The 24,400-nt window shown below is 35.5% G+C and overlaps 1 protein-coding gene across 1 annotated transcript in view; it reads right to left on the reverse strand.

Moving 5' to 3' along the window:
- LOC134668087 (transcription factor collier) overlaps positions 1-22,491 on the reverse strand; it is a 69,016-nt gene extending 46,525 nt beyond the window's left edge. Inside the window, exons 1-5 of the mRNA XM_063525568.1 lie at positions 22,381-22,491; positions 20,215-20,350; positions 13,722-13,878; positions 12,085-12,148; positions 10,239-10,294 (exon numbers count right to left, since the gene is read on the reverse strand). Coding sequence (XP_063381638.1) covers positions 10,239-10,294; positions 12,085-12,148; positions 13,722-13,878; positions 20,215-20,342 — 405 coding nt within the window. The 5' untranslated portion in view covers positions 20,343-20,350; positions 22,381-22,491. The remainder of the gene's footprint in view (positions 1-10,238; positions 10,295-12,084; positions 12,149-13,721; positions 13,879-20,214; positions 20,351-22,380) is intronic.
- Positions 22,492-24,400: the final 1,909 nt, after the last annotated feature.

A 24,400-nucleotide genomic window follows, 5' to 3' on the forward strand; every position in this document is an offset into this window, starting at 1 on the left:
CTTTTCAAATTATTAACGAATAAATAAAAACAAGGAAACTTAGAATTCATTATACTAGAACTTTCCCTCTTTATTATCTTTTTAAATATTGACCCCTGCGAAAAGTGTACTGAATCTGTTTTGTTAAAAATTTTGTGTAAATTATTATCGTTGAACAACATTTTTTGATATTGGCCACCGTTTATGAGTTATTTACGAAAAACTAAAAAAGGGACCTTAGAAGTGATTATAATTAAATTTCCCGCGTTAATATCTCTTTGAATATTGATCCTAGCGAAAAATTGTACTGAATCTTTCTTGTAGGCAATTTTATGCAGATTACTTATGTAATAGAATATTTTTTGCTATGCGCCTCCGTTTAAGAGTTATTTACGAAAAACTAAAAAAAGGGACCTTTAATGTCAAATATCTCACTTCCGGTCAAGATTTCGATCGAGCAACCGGCAAATTCGGATTCAGCGGGGTCTAATTAGGTTAAAAAACCCGGTTGCCAAAAAGTAATATGCTTTGCCAGTCGAAATCGTTTTGATGAAAAATATGACCAGTCTATAATTAAGAAGTCTTCAACCAGTTGCACTTGAAATTTTACCCATAATTGAGTCGAGTTACTCGACTCGAGTAGCATACCAGTAGTTCAGGGCGCCCCACTGCGCTGCCACATTAATATCTAATCAGTGCGTTAGGGGGCTAATCCGACCTACACGATATGGACCAAATGTGCAATGTTATTTTTAGGGTTGAGCTGCCCTGCAGGGCTACCACACTATTTATCGTTCGCGTAAAACCATTTTGTCGTGCTGTATAAAAATGAACTTTAGAACTATGGGTATTAAGTCGCAAATTAAACCATTTTTATTAAGACGCCGCCTTAAGGTCAGTTTTATACGAAATGACACATATCTATTTTTTTGTGTCTCTAGGATAAGTATCGGATAAGACGGAGATGTGGCAAGGACACTTATCCTTAACTTGATACTATTCTTATCATTTTAAATTAGCTAGGAAACGTACTTAGGTAATTATTAATAGGGTTCAATACTTTTCAGATATATTTCACTTCAATTTTTTACCTACGTAAGAAAGAGAAAAGAGACCATTATACATACTAATGGAGATACAGCAAAATTTTATATATAGTAAAAATTAGACGTAGGTATATATAATTACTACAACTGGCTGCCCTAAGTTGTGAAGACGCCACTGCCTCTGAGTCGACTAGTTACAGTTTAGTAATCCATCCCTAATACCACCACCATTACCATGATATAACACCCTAAATCCTAAACATCATTTTTTCGTCCAACAAAATATTTAATTGAATATGAAATGACGGGGTATTAGTCTTTTGTTGCAGGGATTTCGTAGGATTTTGTACAGTCGACGTCAAAGATATGTTTACACTTTTCGCCTTATTACAAAGGAGTAAGGTGCAAAAGTGTAAACATATCTTTGACGTCGACTGTACTCGTGGGGCCTTATAATAGGTGTTCAAGGGTCAGAAAAAAGTATTTAAGCATAGCTAGCATTAGGGGTCGGACTTAAGGTTAGGGGGCATCAGGTGCGCGGCAGATGAGGTACGATTGGAATCATAATGCGTTTAGATTTAAATAGAACTGTTATTAGATTTAAATGCGGCTTTACAGCCTGGGACGTCGTTGCGAAATCATGTCAACTAGTTTAAAGCTTATAAAAAAAAAACCGGGCAAGTGCGAGTCGGACTCGCGCACGAAGGGTTCCGTACCATAATGTAAAAAAAAAACAAAAAAAAAAGCAAAAATAAAAACGGTCACCCATCCAAGTACTGACCACTCCCGACGTTGCTTAACTTTGGTCAAAAATCACGTTTGTTGTATGGGAGCCCCATTTAAATCTTTATTTTATTCTGTTTTTAGTATTTTTTGTTATAGCGGCAACAGAAATTCATCATCTGTGAAAATTTCAACTGTCTAGCTATCACGGGTCGTGAGATACAGCCTGGTGACAGACGGACGGACGGACGGACGGACGGACGGACGGACAGCGAAGTCTTAGTAATAGGGTCCCGTTTTACCCTTTGGGTACGGAACCCTAATTAAAGGACCGTGCACGTTGGAGGGCCTGCCATCTTGTGGCCTAAATCGGAAACATAATATGTGCACATGCACATTGCCAAAACCACTAGTTTTTAGCTACCATCTACCATTCTCGTAGGTACGTTTCCTTGTGCATAGTAGGTTCTACCATCTTGTGAGCTACATCGGAAGTATAAACGTCACATTTGCACCTCGCGCCAAAAATCTGACGGCTCCTATGCTGCACCCTATAGTTCATGCACGCCCCCTATAATGATAGTGACAATATAATATTATAGTATTTACGGCACATCTAATCATAATAGAGAAAACAATAAAGTTTAAATTAAAGTTTGAACGCCAGTCGGAGCTATATTAACAAGGCTCGCGATTTATAAAAACTAATTCAAATATCTCTCCTTATTTGTTTTATTTTCAAAGTCACTAAACAAACTCCTTAGAGTATTGTCGCGAAGTGTCCTTTAACTAAAACCACGTCAGTGCCGCAATATAAATGAAACCAGTGGCATAGTTGTACCGTTTCAAGTTGGTTCCCTCAACTCCTGTGGGATGCCGCGCTGGGCATGCCCGTCGCATGGGATTCAATCTCTGGGGAATTTGGGGGGATTTAAAAAAAAATGGACACTGGTGCCCGCTACTGTCCTGGGGGGTATTCAACATTAATTATTATGCACATTTTTAATTTAGAGAACATTAAGATTAGTTTATTATTAAATATAATCTATAATCTACATACGATTACAGAGATTTTTTTATGTATTTTATGGCTAGACTATAAGTAGATAGTGTAGCCATAAATGCAGATTTAAAAGTTATTTAATTAAGATTTCTATATTAAATATAGGAGCTGTCGCCTGCGGTATTTCAGGACCGATACGACCTTCAAACCTTCAAGAAAAGAGCGTATATAATACAAAAAAAATGCCTAATGATTACTCCTTGTTGTTATCCCTCGGCTTAATACATTTACGATTTTAAAGATAACAAAGTGTTGCAAGACTATCATGATTGTGTATTTTGTTCCAACTGTAATGATAGTAAATTTGCGATGCGATTCGGCAAAGGGAACTAAGAAATAAGTGTCACCTAGATGTCTTTCGTTGCCCAACTACGAAACCTAGTAAACGGCACGACATGTAGACAAAGACAACATTGGCGCGCACCGCCATATATTTTTGAAATGTTCAAAAATAAACTTTTATTTGCCTGGATGCAACGTTGTTCTCAATTTATGGACAAACAAGAAATAAAAACTGAGGCAGCGGCAAGACGTAGTGTGCGCCAAACAACGTGGGGCGTGATTTACATGAACGACAACGCACCGAGACTTTTAAATTGAAGACAATATTATGCTTCCGCGCGATGCTAGTACGACTTATTTACATTTGTCATACTGTCGCAGTTTTGTTTGAGAAATGGGAGATCAAGGTACGGACATATGGTCATTCTTGTCTACGTGACAGCGTGATAAAACAGTGTCCGTCACTTTCTATCCCGCGGTGTTGTGACAGTTATTTTATCAGGTGGATAAAACCATCCATAATACGCCGGCTGAAGTAAAAATAAGACAAACTTGTCCAATTTTTTAGCCCATATATGTCAAGAACTAGGTTTAGGTCCGACTGTCTTGAGTTTACAGGCTCATTTTAATTACTATGAGCCACTATTTTCCAATAGGTCTAAACCGACGCAATGGGGGACGTATTATGAGTAATTCGCTATTTGCATAAGGATTTTCTAAAAACCATTAACATAGGTTTTTGAAAATATGTATTATGCGATATTGTACCAAAGGAAAACAATAAGTTTGGGCAAATGATCATTCAGATATTTAGGTCATGAAATGACATATATGAAACCAATTATTGACCTAGTTATTTATTGACTCGTAAGTACAAATAAATGATTCCTATCAACTACCCAATGATTATACCAACTCTACTACACTATAATTATCGCTATAAAGAACATACTATACCACCCCAGCATCCGAAAGTCATTTTCCCAACAAAAAGCTTCAAATTAATATGTTGTATGAACATAGTTAAGTAAACATAATCAGTCGGCCACGTGCGCCGCGCACGCCTCGCCATTCAGCTCGTATGGGATTTGCCCGAATCTCATTCCAGTGAGTCACAATCTTAAGACTAAATTCAAACAGAGGGTAGTAGATTGATGTTTTAGATATTGATATGATAGTGATTTAGTATGGGAACACAAATAATCCGGTTATTTAAGTTATATTGGGGTAGTTTATACGGCCCCGACACTATCATTAGCAATGACATGAAATTTCATAACGCTCCAGCGTTTGGTCCAGTCAGGTCATGACATTCCTAAATCTCCCCACACACTTATCAGTATTTCTATCAGCATTTTCATCATTACCTTTCACGGGGAATTTTAAGTTATTATTTTCCTAACCGTTCTTAGTTATGTTGTAGTGTACGTTTTGAAGAACACAAAACCAAGACATTATTCAATCATCGATTCAAATACATATTTCTAACCTGTCGTAATTATACTATGTATGTACTGTGGCAACTCTATGCCCGATGAGCCAGAAAAATGCAGAAAAAGAAATAGTTAATTGAAAAGAATATTTATTTGTTTCAACCTTTTCGTGCGTGCGTGCGCCATGACTGTGTGAAAGATTGGTAGTTAAAAAATGTATTCAAATATTTTTTTTTATTCTTACCACGAACCGAGAATCAAACTATTCTTAAAGTACGATCAGCATCATATAGTAGGTAGCATCCAAAGTACCTATTCAAATAGTTCGGTACGCCATACATACCTATTATATGGTGTACCGAACTAATTGAATACTTTGGACGCTACCTACTATACGACGCTGACTGTACCTACTGGATTCTTCTGTTATGTAAGAATGTATAATTTTGTTAAGAAAAAAGGTACCTGATATGTAGGGATTGCAATCCGGTCCGGCGGATCCGGTAATCCGGCCGGATCTGGCACATTTTTCAAGATACCGGATCCGGCAAAATTCACCGGATCCGGTCTCGGATCCGGTAAAGTGAATCAAAGCGCTAAAATATAAAATAACAGCTTAAAACAATGCTAAAATTTAAAAGTTCTAAGTCCAATATTCGAATTTTCTCGCTCGCAAACAGCAACACAACAACTTGTTTGTTGGTTGACGCCAGTCTTCTAGCCGACGAAATATGTGTAGTCGTAGCGTTGAGATTTCCGTGCACCGTAAGTACTGGATTGGTTTATATTCAATTTATTGTGTAGTTTCATTGTAATTTAATGTACATGTTCTTTCGTTTTATTTTGTACAAACCATTACGGCCCACTTTAAGACACAGGTTTTTGGGGTATCCGAAATACTAATACTTGTACATAATTATATTAATTATTAAAAAAGTGGTTAGGATTTTGCTGATTAAAACTAGTCGGGGTTTCTGCGGTTGACCTGACGTTTAGTAAAAACAATATCTGTGGAGGTTCGAAGTAAGGAGGAATAAAAAAGAGTCCGTCATAAAGCAAGTTCGAACGGGATAGTCTTATATGTCAAAATGAGAGATAAAGACCAAAACGAGAAGATCAAAACTATTCATAGCTAATTCAGGTCAGTAACGCGTTTATAAATAATGCCATAAACCAGAGAGCTTACTTAGAAGATAGATGCATACTTACAACATGTTATTATATAAGAATATACAAAATAGGTACGTTGACCATATTTTAAAAAATATATTGAACTCTATGCACGAAATAAAACGCAAAAGGGAATATTACGCAAAAGTCGGCGTAGGGTCCACTAGCAAATTCAGAGGGTCACTTCGAAATGCGAAAATCGAAATTTCGTTATCAGTTTCTAACGCTCGAATACGCAAGAGTGATAAAGAGGCAGAAAACGAAATTACGCGGTAAGCCCTCAGTATGTGCTAGAGGCGCCCCCTACGCAGTATTGCGTAATATTATTCTATTTCCCTGAATAGGGAATATTACTCGAAACTCTGCGTAGGGGGCGCCACTACCACAATCCATCACAATCTGGGGGTCTACCGCGAAACACGAAATTTCGTTATCTAACCTCTCTATCACTTTTCATCATCATCATCCTTACTTTTGCATATTCGAACGATAAAGAGGCAGATAACTAAATTTAGATTTTCGCGTTTCCCGGTAAAAATATAATTAAATTGTTGTAAACAACATAAAATAAAAGGTTTTTAATTTTTATTTCATGTATGGAAACTTTTAAAAAGGGACAGAGATTTTCTTTGTGCATCGTATTCTGCATGTTTTCCTTTTTTCTTAAGAGTCAAGTGAAAATAAACTTTAGAGCAATGATAATAGAGTAGGTATACTTCACTTATTGATTTAAATGCCAGTAATGACTCTTGTTAGTATAAAACCTTCTTCTAAAGTACTTTAAATGACGGAATGAGGGATTAGAGTGATGCGCTCTACTCACTATCAGTATAATGTCATTATTTTCACATTTCTTCAAAAATATTAAAAATGTTTAATAACTTCATTATCGTCCATCATTCTTTCTGTCATTTCTGATTCCATCATTCTAACCAATTCACTGTCAGTATAATGTCATTTCTAGTATCATTACTTTGACATTTAACTCCAATACTGACGGAAATTATTAAAATAAGCTTCATTACTTGCCGTCATTCCTTCATGACACTCCCTACACTATCACTAAAAACGTCATTCCGTCAAAGTAATGTCAGTATCCATGATAGTGTCGGGGCCGTATTGACAGGAAAGGATACATACAATAATGCAAAACACTTGGACTCTCTTTTGCAAATGTATACCTATTTGTTACTCACGTATTCAGTTTTTTACTAAGAATTAAATTTTAGTACCCATGGCAAGGTAAACGAACGCGTGGCTTTCTCTTAGAAGGATCCCTTGGTCAACACAAAGTTTTGGTACTTACTAAATTGTTTTTTTTTTTCAACCAGATGTAGGTTACCTTTCAGGAACAGAAAGGATTTTATTTTTCTACATGTGTATGTCCTTGACCAATTGATATTTTCGATATGCCATCTCCGATAAACCAATCCATGTCAAGCGTTTTGGTTAGCAGAACAGCTTACATGAACCACACTAATATGTATAACATTTTTCCTAAACTAGAGTTGCGTGTCCCGTTCGCATGCACCAACATTAGCTGATTGCCGTGTGCCCTCGGCCTAACGTTTTAATACAATTAAATCGTCCTCTATTATCTAGACGCCATCTTGAAATCGCTATTTTTGTGGAACGACTGTCTTGCGTGTCTGTGACAAAGTGGTACAGTTATGTTGGTGTAATTATTAATCGGTGTAGCTTTTACCTGAACTCGGTGTACCTTTAGTACTTAAATGTGTGTTATTTACCTATTTTTGTTAATTTAGTTAATTAATATACAAGAACTTTTTTGTTAAGGACAATGCTCCACAAAACTACATTTTGTGTGACTGTCGACATTGTGAAAGCTTGCATATTTGTTATGTTAAAATAGCTGTAATATTCAGAAAAAAGGTAAACCACATCATGTGTAACTTAAATGACGTAGGCACGAGTTTTTAAAGTGCCTGCCATCTAACCTAGAGGGTAAACTAGGCCTAACTGGGATTAGTTCGGTTTCTTCACGATGTTCTCCTTCACTGAAAAGCGACTGGTAAATATCAAATGATATTTCGTACATAATAAGTTTAGAAAAACCCTTTGGTATGAAAAACTCGTTGGGTTGGAACCCGCGACCTCCGGACTGAAAGTCGCACGCTTTTACCGCTATAGGCCACCAGAATTTCACGTAACTTTTTCGTAAAGTCGCCATCAGATATATCGGAGCTGCCGAGGTGATCAAAAATATCTGAACACGCACTCTAACTCCTTGACAATAGAGGCGTGTTCAGATATTTGTGAGCACCTTGGCCGCTCCGATATATCTGATGGCGGTACAAGCGGTAAACTACGGCCTAAACCCAATCTTAACAAAGTCGGCTGCACCCCGCACGAAACGCTGCACCAACTAGAAACGTACGTAATTCTTGTTTAACGTTCGTAAGTTAATTATGTTGGCGGCATAAATCTCTAGTAATTGGGTTCTGGTTACGCAACTCTGAGAGGTAGGACGTGTTGAAATTATATATGTGGACGAAGTTTCATGATCTTTACGCTTAATTTGCTTATGAATTTACGAAGGCAGGTACGTGAAAATTGTAAGGGCATGTTTCAAACTTGATATGTACTTACCTACAATCTACATACATATATAATGTATTATACCTTTTTTATAGTGGAATAAATATTTATTGAAACATTAAGCATATAAATATAAATATTGTATAAAAACTTTTAAACTTATTATACAGGGTGTCCCAGAATTCGACGTCAAGCCGTAAACGGATGATAGACCAAGTCATAACAGTTATCATAAAAATACAAAAAAAATCCAACTCATGTTCTTTAAAAATTATGGTCACTTTAAAAATTCACTAAAACATCCACACCCTGTAATTATTCAAGATTACACAATAATAAAAAAATTAAAATAAATTATGGAATTTGTAGTAACAAGAGTTAAAGAACCATTACAGGTTGTGGATTTTTTAGTGAATTTTTTAAGTGACCATAATTTTTATAGAACATGAGTTGGATTTTTTTTGTATTTTTATTATAATTGTTATGACTTGGTCTATCATCCGTTTACGGCTTGACGTCGATTTCTGGGACAACCTGTACATATATAAACTTACAGAAATGTTTTGTCACCTATATTTTGTGGATTTATTCAAAGTACAGGAATATTTAAAATGATTGATTTTATCATATTATGTTGTAGGTACAAGTACGGATTTGTAGAATGAGTGTGTCTGAAGGGAAATATTTTATTTATTGAACGTTATAGACAGATGTTAAATATTTTTTGTTTGGTATATAATATAATCAATAGCGTTCTATTGATTATATTATATACCAAACAAAAAATATTTAACATCTGTCTACGTATCGTTATACATGAGAGTAAAGGTTTTGACTGACAGCCGGAGAAGGGTTTAGTAATTTAGGGATTAATAATAGGTAAGTAACCTATTCTAGAGAATTCCAATTGGTTAAATAATGTGACGAGAAGTTTGCAACGATATGTTGCAAACGGCTTTGGTATAAAAATATTTATTTCAATTTAGATTGTACAATATACATATACATAAACTTCTCATCACGTTATTTAACCAGTTTTCAATTGGAATTCTCAAATAACCTATTATTAATCCCTATATTACTAAACCCTTCTCCGGCTGTCAGTCAAGAACTTTACTCTCAAGTATCAAATTCTATCGATTATATGAAATTGCAACACGAGATGATAATGAAGGTCCATGGCCAAGTACAATTCCACATTACTTCTTAACAGTCCGCTACATTTAATTTGACATGTATCTACTTCAACTTTCAATTAATTAATGCAAAATAAATGATTAGATCTATCTAATTAATGAAAATTCGCTCGAAGAGGGAAATATTTGCGCTAAAAAAAATGAATTAAAGATAACCGTAGTGATAAGAGATGAAAGTGGTAGGTACTTAAATTTACTAATTTTAATATTTAGGCTGTTATATCTCCATTCTTGGTCAAATATGATCCTAAATCAGGTCAGGTATATCACGAACACGGAGAAAAAACAACTCGAATACCGCTGTCACTTCAAATTATGACGAGTTGACGACTCTCACGCCTCAAATTCTATCGAATATAAAATTGCAACCGGAGATAGTGGTAATGATGGCAGCGAGGGGATTAGGTCTAATCGGGCGACGGCGATGACAATCTGAGCGCCACGTGGCGCGCGCGTGGCGCCAAATGTTGGGCCAGTTTGGCACCCGGGCACTCTGGCCAGTGGGAGGGTTGAGCGGTTTAGTGCAATTGGTTTTTGGTATCCTGTGTTAAATTAAATCTGAATACATTGTTTTAATGTTGTTGTAAGTAATTAAGTTATTAGGAGTAAAGTTTCAGAAACCAAAAGTTCGAAAGACGAATATTTGTATATGTATAGAGTAGGTAAAGTATAAAGATAAATATTTAAGAAAAAGGATTTAATCGGTACCTGAAGTAACTTCATATTCTTACTTAATAGTAATAATAATATAAATAAATGATGGGTTCGAACACGTAACAAATCTTACCTGTTTGGTCACTGAGTCTATTAGTCGAACAAATATGTCCTGCTCTTGTCTGATACCTGTAAAGAAAAATAGTATAAATATAAGGGCATAAGTATTAAACTAGCTGGCAGTAAAACAACCGTAGATATCACAATCAATTGTGAACTTTAATTGAACTACATAAAGTCCATTTTGATATATTTATCGACACACTTGGCAATTGGCAGTTATTGCCTACAACTTGAAAATAACGGGATCAAACTAATATCAGTCGTAATTCCATAACATAAAGTCCATTTAAGTTTTGTACAAAATGAAACAAGTAGCACGTAGCCGGCTACGCGCTTGCTACGCCGTAGAACTCGTAGCAGTGTAGAGACATTGCACAATTTGTTAACCTCCTGAAATTGCCTGCACTAGTCGTTTCCTCTCTGCATTTTTCACGCGACAAGAATTAAAATAGACGTAAAATGTTCTTAGAAAAAGTTGTTCGCAAACAAGAACAAAAACATGAATCAGGCCAGTTCGAGTTTTAGTTGTTAGATATGTTTCCAAAATGTACTGTCAGTGTCAAAAGTGCCATTTATTCTGACAATAACGTCACTTTTGACGCTGACATATCAGTAGTATAGTATCGCAAACAGATCGAAAAACTACAACTCGCCTAAATAACGATGACAAATAAACGTCAATGACGCAAATATGTGAAAAATAGTGAAAATGAAAAACAATCATTAACTAAATCAAACCGCATCGTACGCGAGTGGAATAAATTACCAGAAACAGTGATATGTGCTCCTTCAGTGACAGGTTTAAAAACAGACTTGACAAACACTTAAAACAACTAACAAAATGAACATTAATCGTTAATAAAAACAAGTGCAGTGATACACACGCATCAGCTTTCAGCTGCTAGTGTCTTAAACAATATAATATAATAAATACATTAACTGCGGTACTTTATTAATTCAAAATATTCAAATTCAATCTAATCCAATACACCGATTCCTTACTACGACTTACAGGCCAATTCGAACGTACACTGATATTTGAATGATGTCATTCAATTATCGCGCGTTTCGCTCGCGCCAATACATGTACGGACAAGTAAAAGCGAAATACACGATAACTAAATGACATCATTCAGACATCATTCTGATGTCAGTAAACTTTTGAATTGGCCTGTTAATAAATTTCGTGATAATGTCATAAATAAGTCTCATAATATTTTTTATGAACATGTTGCGACCTAGTTTTGAATGTTACGATTTTGTTTTCCATGTTCAAATCTTTTCTGAACTACCGAGAGCAGGCAATACAAACTAAACTAGATCACATTATCTTCCGATAATCTATTCTTGGCAGCAAACATAGTCCAAGAGGCTAAGACGCAATCATCATTCATAGGCCAGGAGACCGGCTGTTCAGTGCCAATTTTCCATTATCCCGCTCTAACGGCAAGACGGCAAATATTTACAATGCGACCGACGTCTGTATTGTCTTCGACATCTATCAAACACCAAGCTATCCCATGCAGCTACCTACAACCTTATGACAATAAATGTAAAGTTCAAATTGAGTTGCTGGTCTTCGCTTAAGATTTGGCAGAGCGTCTAATACAACAATATCCCATGCAGGTCTCAACTTCCGTATTTCAATGGTATAGAGTTAAAATTAGGTTGAAGGCGGTCATTCGAGATTTGGCTGGTTTGTGTGCAGCCGGACTATGGCATTATGAATAAGTGACGTGTAAGTTGTCTCACTGGATTTGAGAAACTGAATCTTGTGTGTTTATTTGTCAATGGTTCTAATATCAATAGGTACAATGCTTATGAGAGATCGTGTATTAGAACTCTGTCGTACTCACCATTAGCGTAAAGTAACTGTAGCCTATATTGGATGCCGTTGTTTGTCTTCTGGCCTTCGGCTTCCTGGAAACACAATCGTTATTTAGTAATGCATACAAAATAACTTCTAAAAATATAGATAAGAGTCTCATTTTACATCGATATAAAAAAAAATTAACATTGCAAAAAAATAAAACAGACAGAGTTAAGAACTTCCTCTAGAAAGAAAAATAATGATCAACACCATAATAATTTAATATTATAATTTTATTGATTCCGTCCGTAAATATATTTAGCGTTCTTAGACCCGTGTCTAAGAACGCTAAATATATTTAAAAGATAAAAAAAAGAAAAGTAAGAAAATGTTCATTACTGTACCGTTACAGTAATGAACATTTTCTTACTTTTCTTTTTGCACCGAATTTAGTCACTGGACGACCTGACTTTTAACCTACATTATTTGATCGTGTAATATTTTCATCTTCCCTCAACTGGCTTAAGGAGCCATTTGAGGGTAGATTTTGTTTACTTTTATTTAAATACCTAAAGATACAGAGTATAGTACATCAATAGACATTAAACCAGATATTTACCTATACAGTTCAGTTTTTTATGCAATAAAGTTTGAATTAATAAAAGAGCAGTTTTAATATCAACAAAATTATATGTACTTACAAGTGGATCTACTAGTAAATACATAATACAAGAAAGACTTGCTTTATTACGAGTATCGCCATAATGGCGTGTCAAAAAGTGGGCGTTTGCCATCTGAATAATTACATGGTACGTGTGAATGTATATGGCGTGTATGCACCTAAATATAAACAATGGCATTTATTTTCTATTTAAAGAAAACTAACGCTTTTGAATCCACAATAAGAAGCGACGCCACGGTTCCGTAAGACTAGAAATCCTAGCTCAGGATGGGACATAAAATCCATAAAAATATATCCGGGGTTTTTTGTCAAAATAAAATTCATAAAATATGTATTGAAATACGACCAATAATGGAAAGGTTGATTTCCGATCATGTCTCTTAAATAACTCTAGTCTGTATATTCCTTGCTTAATGTCTTCGAGCAGCATATTTTCGTAGTTTGACAGATGATATCAGAAATCAATGGAGTATCAATCAGGCTGCGCATGACAGCCGACCATTGTGCGCGTGAGTTTAATACGTAATTACGACATGGAGTGTATAGGATCGAGATTTTAATGCTGTATCATCTGTATCATGTTTTTATCCATAAATCTGATGAAATACCCCAGTAGAGAAGCAACCATAAACACGTAAACCATGACGAACAATAAACATGCCCACATAACTTTCCTCCGTCTTTTTTTGCGCGTCTAAGTGCCTTATGCTTTTCATTATTTGTGCCTACATTAGGTGTTTTTCTCGCATTCGCGTAAATGTTTATAAATGAAATTGGCACAAACAGAACAAAATCTAAGAGCATTTCTAAGTGCATTTGAACTTCGAGGCCAAAACACACAGCCATTCAGCTTTTTTTTTTCTTGAACAAGGGTGCGCAGCAACGCTCTGTAGTGAATGAAACGAAATATTCGTACCCGTATAATACGCACCCAGTTTTTTAATCTCGTTTAGTATGTAACGTACTTACCTACTATATGTTCTGTTATGTGATTTAAGTACCTGATCCTTTTCAATGAAGCCGATGAAGGCGGTGCGCTCGATTTCAACGGGCTGGCCGGAGCGGTCGTACAGCGCCACCACGAAGTGGAAGAAGTTGCTCTTGCGCAGGTTGCTCGGCGGCTGCTTCTCGAAGTGTGCGCGGCCGACGCCCACGGTACTGTACAGAAAGAACATTTTTTCAGAACATTAGGATACTCTGGAAGTCGTTTCCTCCCCAGATTTGCAAGTGGCCTGTTAAGGGGCCCACATATTACCAGTTCGCCGGACGATATCAGCCTGTCAGTTGTTCGAAGCTGTCAAATTTTGCGTTTAATTGACCCGATATCGTCCGGCAGACTGCATGGTAATCAGTGGGTCCCTTTAGTGTAGCAACTGAAGCGTTTATTTTATTGCTTTAAGGAACACATTTAGAATATAATGTAACCTACTCCTAAAATATGACCAAGACCACTACCTTAAGGCTCCTCTTCACGTTGGGCCAACGCCAACTCCAACGAGGGACGCAGCCATGCGGTAGAATGAGATAGCAATATCACTTGCTCCCTCTAACGCATAAATGCGTCCCTCGTTGGCGTTGGCGTTGGCCCAACGTGAAGAGGAGCCTTTATACTCGGTGATAAGCGATTACAATTTAAATCTGTAACTATATTATTGTGTAGGCACTTTTTTCGTCTCATTTTCGTTGTTCATGTTTTTGATTTACTTTCATAAATGATTAAATGTATGACATACTAGAGTTTTTAAAACCTCTTTTGAGCGCGAGCTTTTTCCCTTATAAAATCAAATATCATTTTAATCTGACAGATACCTAGTACATGCTGAGACTTAAGTTCGTTCACCTATGTTGACCTAGTGTAGGTAGGTAGTATATGCTCTTGTAATTCATAAATAATTCAAACAAAAAAAACAAAGGTAAATCTCAACAAAGATTGACAAAAGACTCGCGCCCGTGTACAAAAAAGCCCGATGGTACCTAATCGCGTAACATCGTGCCGAAACTGGTTGCGATAAATAAAACAATGGAGTGTCGCGTGCGAGAGTATAAAATGGCAATCGCGAAACCAATTTGTTTACGCAAATTCTGCAGCGGGGAGAGATGAATGGGCGACCATAGCGTAATACGGTACGGTAATGCTCCGATAGTGCGGAAACATTACCTAACTACCATCGATAAGATACGTACCTAATACGTTTTAATTTAGTTTTTATTTAATTGTAAGTTATTTTATAAGGTTAGATTTAGATGCGTTAAAATGTATTTTTTTTGTGTAACAATTTTTTTGACATTAAGGTAAAATTGTAAAATATAAAACAATATTATGAATTTAAATCATACGTATTTAATATTTATGATTAATTTTAAGAGTCCAGGTTGAAGTTTGTACCTACTTATTTAAAAGGAATCAGAATCAATACCCATATTATAATTATTAATCAATTTAAATAACGGTGGTTCAACTATAGGTACCATAAATGGATTTGAGACAAATGTGAACGTATTAGATACCTACCCTAGATAGGTATTAGGTACGAGAAATGCCCATTTGGCATTTATGCTAGGGGTACAAAAAAACAATACAAATTTTACAAATTATTTACAATTTTTTAATAAAATATGTTTTCACTTTACATGGACATGTTGTATTACTATTTTTGTTATTATAGGTATGTCGTTTTTGAGAGGAGGCCTGTGTCAAGAAGTCAAATAATTGAGGGATTTTATACCTCAAACAAGATAAAATTAGAACTTACAAAATAAAGAGTTCGTTCTACAAATTTGGCCATAGGAAGTATATCGCCATTTTTAATCCTTATATTTTATAGGTACTATTTATAACATTGCAACTCACTCGTACTATTTTTGTCTGTCCCTGTAGGTAAATGACCTCAATGAGATATAAGACTAATGATGTGGTGTATTATTTATTGAACACATACATTTGTGGACTTTAAATTACGCTAAAATATACCTTACCTGCTTCCAATAAGGTCCCAGTTAAAACATTGGTTCCACTATTAAGACCGAGACCACGTGTCGATATCGAGGTGTGTGGCGCTATTCTGTGTGTCATCACTCTATTTTGTGTTATCGATATTTTAGTTGAATTGCACATAAATCTTACAAACGAATTTCATATACATATGTAGGCGTTTGTTCTATTTCAAAAATAAACAATATCGAAATGTGAATTGATTCGCAAAATGAATATTAAATCTATACATGTAATATACATATAAGCATTTTGTTCTTACTCAGCAGCAGCATCATTGCAACTAGACGTTTTGTATTAATATTTCTATAGATTACTTCTTAGTATTTTACCTAATCACTGCCAATAGCTCGGTAAAATTATATAATACAACACAAACAAAGTAAGTCCCCAAAATCTGCACAGTAACGGTAACTCAATAAATCATTTTTAAAAGGATTATAATCTATTCCATTGTCTTTCTTAGCGTTTTACAGCCCTGCGGTCCATGAATACGGGTGCCTATTGACAAATAGAACGTTCACTGTTCAAGGAATGCAGAATTTATGACCATATTTTCGGGCAACCGAAAACGTGAGGCTGTATTTTTTGCCTCTCAGCTGCGGTAGTGAGCTGTTTTTGTAAACAGAGGCCCTAACGCGAACCACGTTCGATATGTTGTCTCCCTGTCTCACTTACGTACGAATTTACAAGTGCTACAGAGAGGCAACACGTCGAACGTGGTTCGCGGTATACCCTCAGTGTACCAAGCTAGCAAATAAACTGTTATGAGATGTAAGTTTGTACAAGCGTAACGAATTTGAGATTAGTAAATTTATTTAGTGAATTATACAGTGAAATACATATCATCTATCTTGGTTTACCCAAAGAGTTATAAATATTGATATAGATTGAAGTAAGTGGCCTACTAGTATAATACGCATACTTAAGTGCCTACTTCAGTATATTTCACTACCTTTATATGAATAATATTCTTTTTTATTGATTTTATTGAAAAGTTAGTAATATTTTACGAATTGTTCAAATGTAAGTAATTGAAACATTTTTGAGGATATTTTTGGCGACCATTTCATATTACAGCGATTGTCATTATATTCAATTTTAACTTATTTTACTCGAGTAGCCTGTTTTAATGAATCAACATGGCCGATTCTCCACTCCTACTCCAACTAATCGACGCCAGTTGTTTTTTAAACCAGCGTTCAAGTAGACCAATGCAATTTAATAAAAGCTTCTAATAGCAAAGTTAATGATCCGAGCTGGTTACAAATGACGCTGTCATCGCGCCCTGCGTGATCACTGATGATAGCGGATAATCACTTTGATTGTTCAACTTATTAAAAATATTGAGTGCCATGTGGCGTTTTATTGAAACATAAGTTAAATTGATTACTTAGGACGACCTCTTTGCCCTCACTGGTAATGATAGTGAAAAAAGAAGCATAGTTTTAAACATGCTTAATAATTTCATTAATGTAAGTAGGTTAAGACATGATAAAATTTAAATCCTGGACTGGAATCAGTTTTTAAGACTCTTATGAAACTCGAGTTTTTTTCAACTTGATAAACGCACGAGTCTTTTGTAGATACTTACTTGAGTTTTTTTTCAGAGAACTCTCGTTTAAAAAAAAACAATATGCATTTTCTTCATGTAAAATTGATGGGTTATGTAGGTACACAAATTTAATATACAATAACGCCTATTTTCTTCACGTTGTCGGAGTCTTTACTCGGAGGCTTGAGTTGAGTCCTTTTGGGTTGCGCTTCAAAGAGACTCTATAATGGACTCGACTAAGGACTTCGAAAAAATTCGCGAAAAAAAAAAGAAAAAGAAACAAAAGAAAAAAAAGAAAAAGAAAGGAAAAGAAAAAAAAAAGAAAAAGGAAAGGAAAAGATTCGCGGATTTTTATAAAGCACCGAGTCTCGTAACGACGAGTCATACCTAATCTTCAATTTTAGACTCAAAAGACTCGAGTCCCTACCAACACTTTTAATATGATCAATCGATCAGAAACCACCATTGATTCAAATTAAGTAATAAAATATTTAAATTAAGTACAGATAGAATAACAAACACTTGAACATGAAGCGCGCACGACAGATGGGGCGGGTGCTCTGTGCACACAATGCGCGCTAATTCCAGCATCAATAGATACGTCATATTATACGCTAACTGTACCAAATGCTCACTCTTGTTGCACAAATACGTTATTTTTGGGGGTTGTTGGGAAAACAAACGTGTTCTTAGTTATGGGCGCGATGGAAAATTAAATATTGTTACGGCATTTACCCATTTCTAATTGCTGATACTGACTCGTACAGTACTGTAAATCTATTGTTTTTTTTTATATAAGTAGCATATAATATTTTACTCAATTAACTTACATTTTTAATCAAACATAGAAGCAGAGAAGAGATATGTATTTATTTTTCTATGTGCTTCTTTTTCTGCAACTTTACAAAACAGCTACTTATGTATTCAAATCGTGTCGATTACTTATGTACATTTGTACAATGTACATTCATATAAATTGATATACCTACGGTAATGATATTTTTCTCTCTCAGCAATACATTTTCATTCAATTGCTCAGGTAAGATTGTATTCACTTTATTTACGATATTCTAAAAATCACAATATTTCTTAAAAAAATCAAGTCAACTGTACAGAACAATACAACCAACACGTTTAGCTTCTGATACAATAACAGTCCGTCCCCAAAAAAGCGGGACACCGGTGTCCCCCCTCGCATGATTAATGGCGCCCTCTATGAATACGCACTTGTTACTGTTCATTATCGCACGCTCGCCCCTGATTGGTCGATAATGAAGTCATTGTTGCATCGGCAGGTCGGTAGCAGGTTGAATAATGACGGGGAAATAATGGTTTTGGGATTCTTGTTAGTATTTGTTTAGTTTGCAAAAATAGTAGGCGGGTTTTAGGTTGTTTCTTAGTTTGGTTTAGAATGTTACCACTCCGCCAACAACTAGATATTTACTTCAAAATAGAGAGCGGAATATGGTCAACTGATTTCATAATAGAATATGCAATGGATTTTATTCTTTATCGACATTTTTTCTGATGTACTTAACTTAATTATTTATTCCCATTCCATTATTCGAAATAATACAATTTGTTTTTATTAAAAATTTCATAGTATTTTTTTGGTAAAGTTCATCTATAAATGCTATAAAAGTTGTAATTTGTAGCTCAATTATTTATATTTCTTGAGTTTATCTAGTGAATTGACAGTTTTAATACCGCCTACCTACAATAGGAAATATCAACCATTTATTTTGAAATACAAATTTTAATGGAAATTCGGTACACCAAAATATTTATTCCAGTAAATATAAATCCTAACCGAACAGCATCTTTATTTATAAACATAGGCCTAAATAACCATAGAGTCCCCTTGTTAATCCCATGCAGCTATTTAATGTCACACAGACATTTGGTGCCGTTTGCTCACTTTGCGGCTCTAATACGATTTGCCGTAACAACATTATTGCGATGCTCTTTTCGGGGGCTAAAAGGTTTATGAAAAGTGTAAATATAAAAGGATATTGAAACTTTATTATATTATGGAAAATTTTGAATATTTCTATATACTTTAGCTTAATACATAAATTGTATTCAAGTACCATCACACACGACTTTTACTAAAAGAATTCCTCATTTTCCTGCAATCAGCGCTCAGTAAGTCAAAAACTAGCCAAATAACTTTATCTTAGCCTTTTCTGGCCAGGGCGCTTAGCCAACGTGCCAGTAGTTAACGCTCCGTAGCGTAGTCACCTCTATCTATTCTCCTCCATATTAGTGCGACAGTCTCATTGCATTTCATTTGCTTCGGAGCGTTAACGATTGTCACGATTGTGTTGGTTGGTTTGCACCTAGCTCTTAGCTCAAAAGGTATCGTCTTGGGTCGTCCCATTCGTTTTTCGTCAAGTTCTTAAATTAGTCCTATTCTGCTTTCGTCACTCATTCTACATTCGTCACAATAGTCAGTGGCTTTCAATGTAGAATGAGTGGCGAAAGCAGAATAGGACTAATTTAAGAACTTGACGAAAAACGAATGGGACGACCCAAGACGATACCGCTCAAAAAACAAATACCTATCCCGGATTGCACAGTAACACACCCGAAAACAACGTGTATACCGATAGCGCCGCGTTTTCGGACACATAACACTGGATAGGATGGAGGGTTTTAGTCCGTAGGCAGCTGGAGCAATCTCAGCTCAGTTGGACGTGCAAAACCGGGCTGGCAGTATCCAATGAGGAATACCTACCTTCAACTCTGACAAACAAAAACGGGTTGCACTCCGGAAGTGCCGGCAGAAGTGAAAACTCAATGACATTGTAACAGTTTTTCGATCAGGTCACGTGTCCGTCTTACGAAGCGTCTTACGTCTTACGCTCTCGCGAGTTTAACATTTTTCCCCCGTCACAAAAAGTGTACAGCTCCGCTAAAGAAGTTTACGCCACAAAAAAAGACTTACTTGGTGTTGTCAACTAGTGAGCTGGGCGTCATCCAGGCTCGCGTGAGCGGCTCTTCTTTGAGCGACGTGACGGGGCCGCGCGGCTGCGCGTGCAGCCCGCCCGCATCCTGGTGGTGCAGGCCGAACATGAGGCCTCCTGCACACGATACCAACACTGAATTAGTAAAAGACTCACCGGGGTTCGCAGCGACCACTTATAAAAATGTAAGTAACTATACGAAGAAAGCGATTGACATAACGATATGTTAATGATACATGATAAAGATTAGATTGGATTGAACAACTACATTAAGGAAAAAATATGTTGACTTCATCTTTTACTATGACTAGGTACTATGAATTATATGGTCGTTTTGCTCAGCAGGTCTATCACAGTTCTTTGTATCAATTTAAATAACATTTGAGATAGAATTCATGACTGATATGAAGTAAGAGATACTATATAAATTAAAATAGATATTTTTTAACACAATAATCCGCAAACTAGCCGCTTCCCTGATGCATGGTATGGAACAGCACCAACAGCTTAGTGAATGGAGATGGGACAAATCAATTCTATTTTTCTGGGTGAAAATACTTATATTTTCGAGTTACATCACCCCAAAAATTGATTGTGATAAAAGATCTGGCGCCCTCTATAGTATTTTGGTGTTTTACGATATTTTTTTATTTTTTTTAGTAAAGTACCTAACCAATTTTTTTACATGTACAATTGTTTAAATATATGTCTTTTGTTTAAGTTAGCAATAAATATTATTGATTCATGCACTCATACATTTTCAAAGTCACATATAAAAAGACATTTATATTCTTATGAATTTTTTTTTCTAACTAAATTAATAAGTTTAAAAATGTTCACGGTCGATTACATCGAAACAAAAGAAAAGTGCCAAAGGACGAGTAATAGGGTATAATAAAATTATAATTATGAGTGATTTAATTTAAATGAAAAAAAAAGCAATGAATAATAATTATATTATTACCTATTAAGTCGTTTTTGTGTTAAAAAGTTTCAAAAATACACAGAAAATTTAATTTAAAACAAGTTTTTTTCCATTTAGGTATAAAATTAAAGTTAAAATTTTTGTGATATAGGTAAAATGGCGGATTTATTAGTCTTTGGTACTTAAGAACACGAAATAAATCAAATAAAACAAAAATCACATGAAATGCAAGTACTAAAAATTTAAAAGAAACTTAATTTTGCAAAACTAACCAACGTATTATACATAATTGGTATGGAAAAGCTTTCTTTCAAATACTAATAAAAAATGTATTTTGTATAAGAATAAAATACACCTAAAAGCACACTACTTTGTTCAAATAAATAAACAAGTTAATTGGCATTGTGTAATCATTTAAGCTAAAATACTTACCAGATTTTTTTACATAAACCCAATTTCATTGAAGTTAACAATATATGTATATCCGTAATAAAACCGTTATCTTAATAACAAATAATATGATTTCATGCAATGTAAATTGCAAAATAAGACGTAAATTTATCAAAAACCATTAAACAAATAATAAATAAACATTAGGTGACTTGATCAAAATAAAAAAGAATTAAATAAGTAGTTAAATAATCTAAAATTAAAATTCTAGAATACAATATAGGAGTTGACTTTATTTTTTTTTCAAGTTAACGTACCTAAATAAATATAAAATATTTTTTTAACAAATGTTATAACTTTTAATAAAATTAACTATTTAGGTGAGAAATTCAACTTAGGTACCTAATTCCATAATTATTAATTAATTAATTATTAGAAGCTAGACCCAATTTCCAACACGCCAGACCCATGTCTGGCGTGTTGGAAATTGGGTCTGGCTTCTTCATATTGCAAAATAAATAAGATCAAGAACTGGACTTAAAATTGAATAGCAAATTAAGTCAAACATCAAAAAATACCTTCATATGTCGAAATAATGCGACAAAAAAATTAATAAATTTGAAGGTATAGTTTTAGTGTCTCAAACTAAATCAAGAATACTTTGGTGACTTTACTATTTCGGGTGTAAATCAATATAAAAAATGAAGCCAAATATAAAACTTTACACGGCAAAAATAAGGAATAAAAAGTATCAAACTTCGTCTTAAAAATACTTCTAAACCAAAAACTACGTATCGTAACAAGTATTACGTGAAAATTTAAGAAAAAATACCTGAAGACCTCGGCGCGGCCGGCGGGTACAGCTTCCGTCCCCATCCCACCGGGTCGAGCTCGAGCGGCGGCCACGGCGAGCCCGAGTACCCGCCCGCCGCCGCGTTCAGCTCGTCCGACCGAATCGCGAACCGGCCCGAATCACCCGCGAACACTCCCGGACCCGCACGAACGGTTAGCGCGCCGCTTTTGAATCGCGAATCGAATCTTTTTGAATTTGCGAACGGATTCTTTGCGAGACAATTTTAAAATTAAGAGTAGGTAGTGTTAATTTGTCGGGAATTTTTATAATGTCCGTTGCATAATTCTTCAAACTTCGATAAGAATTTAGAAAACCCGAAATATTATTTAAATTCTAATCCAAAAACACTTAGAAAAGATAGAGAATATTGCACGTGAGCCCAAAATAGCAAGTGTAAAGTTTGCGAATGACAGCCAGGATTCGTTATCGTATGTGCGTTAGGGGATCGAGTCCCGGTTGTACGGGCGATCCCGCTGTGGATTTGCGGAACACTAACAAGCGTCGCGGGAGAGCGCCGAGTGCCAGCCGCGGAGCCCCCGTCCCCCTGGGGGAGGCGCCCAGGGGACACGCCCTCGCCTTACGAGCGGGACGGCGCAACTGCCCTAGGTGGCGCCACATTTCTATATCAATCCAAAATTCGAATTACTAATAAACTACCGTTTTTTGTTTAAAAAAACAGCCAGTATTTATCTTTCTATTATTGAAATTATTTTAAGGTTTATTCGCGTGCGATGCGAGCGTTGTCGAGTTGTATAATGGAAGGTCGGTGCGAGGTTTCCCTGTGAGACCGCTCGGCGGCGCGCGGGTAAGGGATGCCTCTAGTGGTGAGACGCACAGCATCTCTCTGGACCAGCCGCCCGGGGACGGCCCTCGAGGATCACTTATTAAACCACGTTAGACTGACGATGATGAAATTTCACTGGGAATTGGCTTTAACTACTCGAGATGAGGTTTTGTTGGCTCATTTGTTGACGTGATGAAGTATGCTGTAATATCGGTAAATTATCGTATGTATTTGTAAACAGAAATCTCTATTCGGGATTTTATGGTATCTTAAATCGCTTACATGTATGTATATTTGTATAACATTAATTAAGGAAACATAGTGGTTTTTGATTTTTATAGCAATTAATCATGCAATATTCCCTACAGTCCCGACTTAAAAAATGTTTTATAACGAGATCAAAACCAGTCAACCAGTCAGCTTTAAAAGCTTACAACTGTAACTGAAAAAACCTACTTTTTCAACTAGTAATTTTATATTTATAAAAGTTGTTATCACCGTCGAGGTAGTCATGGAAATATGGAGATTAAAAGTAAACGTTTGGCTGAGTTTGTTAAGTTTTATTTATGTAAACAATAATTTAGAATTGTTCACAGTGCCTTGTCTTCCCCAAAATGTGTTACAGCCGTAACTGTCATTGCTCGGGAAACTTGTTCAATTGTTCTTGCACAACATATTCTAATGGGGTTGGCAACTGTCAAAGGTCTGCATTGATGGCGCCATGCATGAGATTTACACGGCATAAATTGTGTTAAAAAAAAAAAAAAAAAATTACACAGTTCTATACTTTGTTTTTTTTTAGCATTAGAAATTAGGTAAACAATCTTGATGTGTCTTTTAATTGAAAAACACATTTTAAAATTACTGCAAATATGTAACAATTATGAATCTAATACGATCATTTATATTCTTCTGCTTTCATAAGTAATAGTTATTGATTTTTAAAAAGCGTTTTTCAATTAAAAGACATGCCAAGCTCGCTTACCTTCTTTCAAGTTCTTTCTAATGCTAAAAAAAACGAACTATAGGGATTGACAGGGCAAGCTATGCTGCCGCCATCTGCTAAACACTTCGACCAGCCAATCCCATTACACACAGGTTTTCCTTGACTGTTACCAAAGATATATGTAACTTCGTATAAGATGAATAAAGTCTAAGGAAAAAACGTGCCTCGAAAATCAAGAAAAAGTCATTCTCGCATAGATGGCGCACACA

The sequence above is a fragment of the Cydia fagiglandana genome, chromosome 10 (assembly GCF_963556715.1).
Source record: "Cydia fagiglandana chromosome 10, ilCydFagi1.1, whole genome shotgun sequence".
Lineage (NCBI taxonomy): Eukaryota > Metazoa > Arthropoda > Insecta > Lepidoptera > Tortricidae > Cydia > Cydia fagiglandana.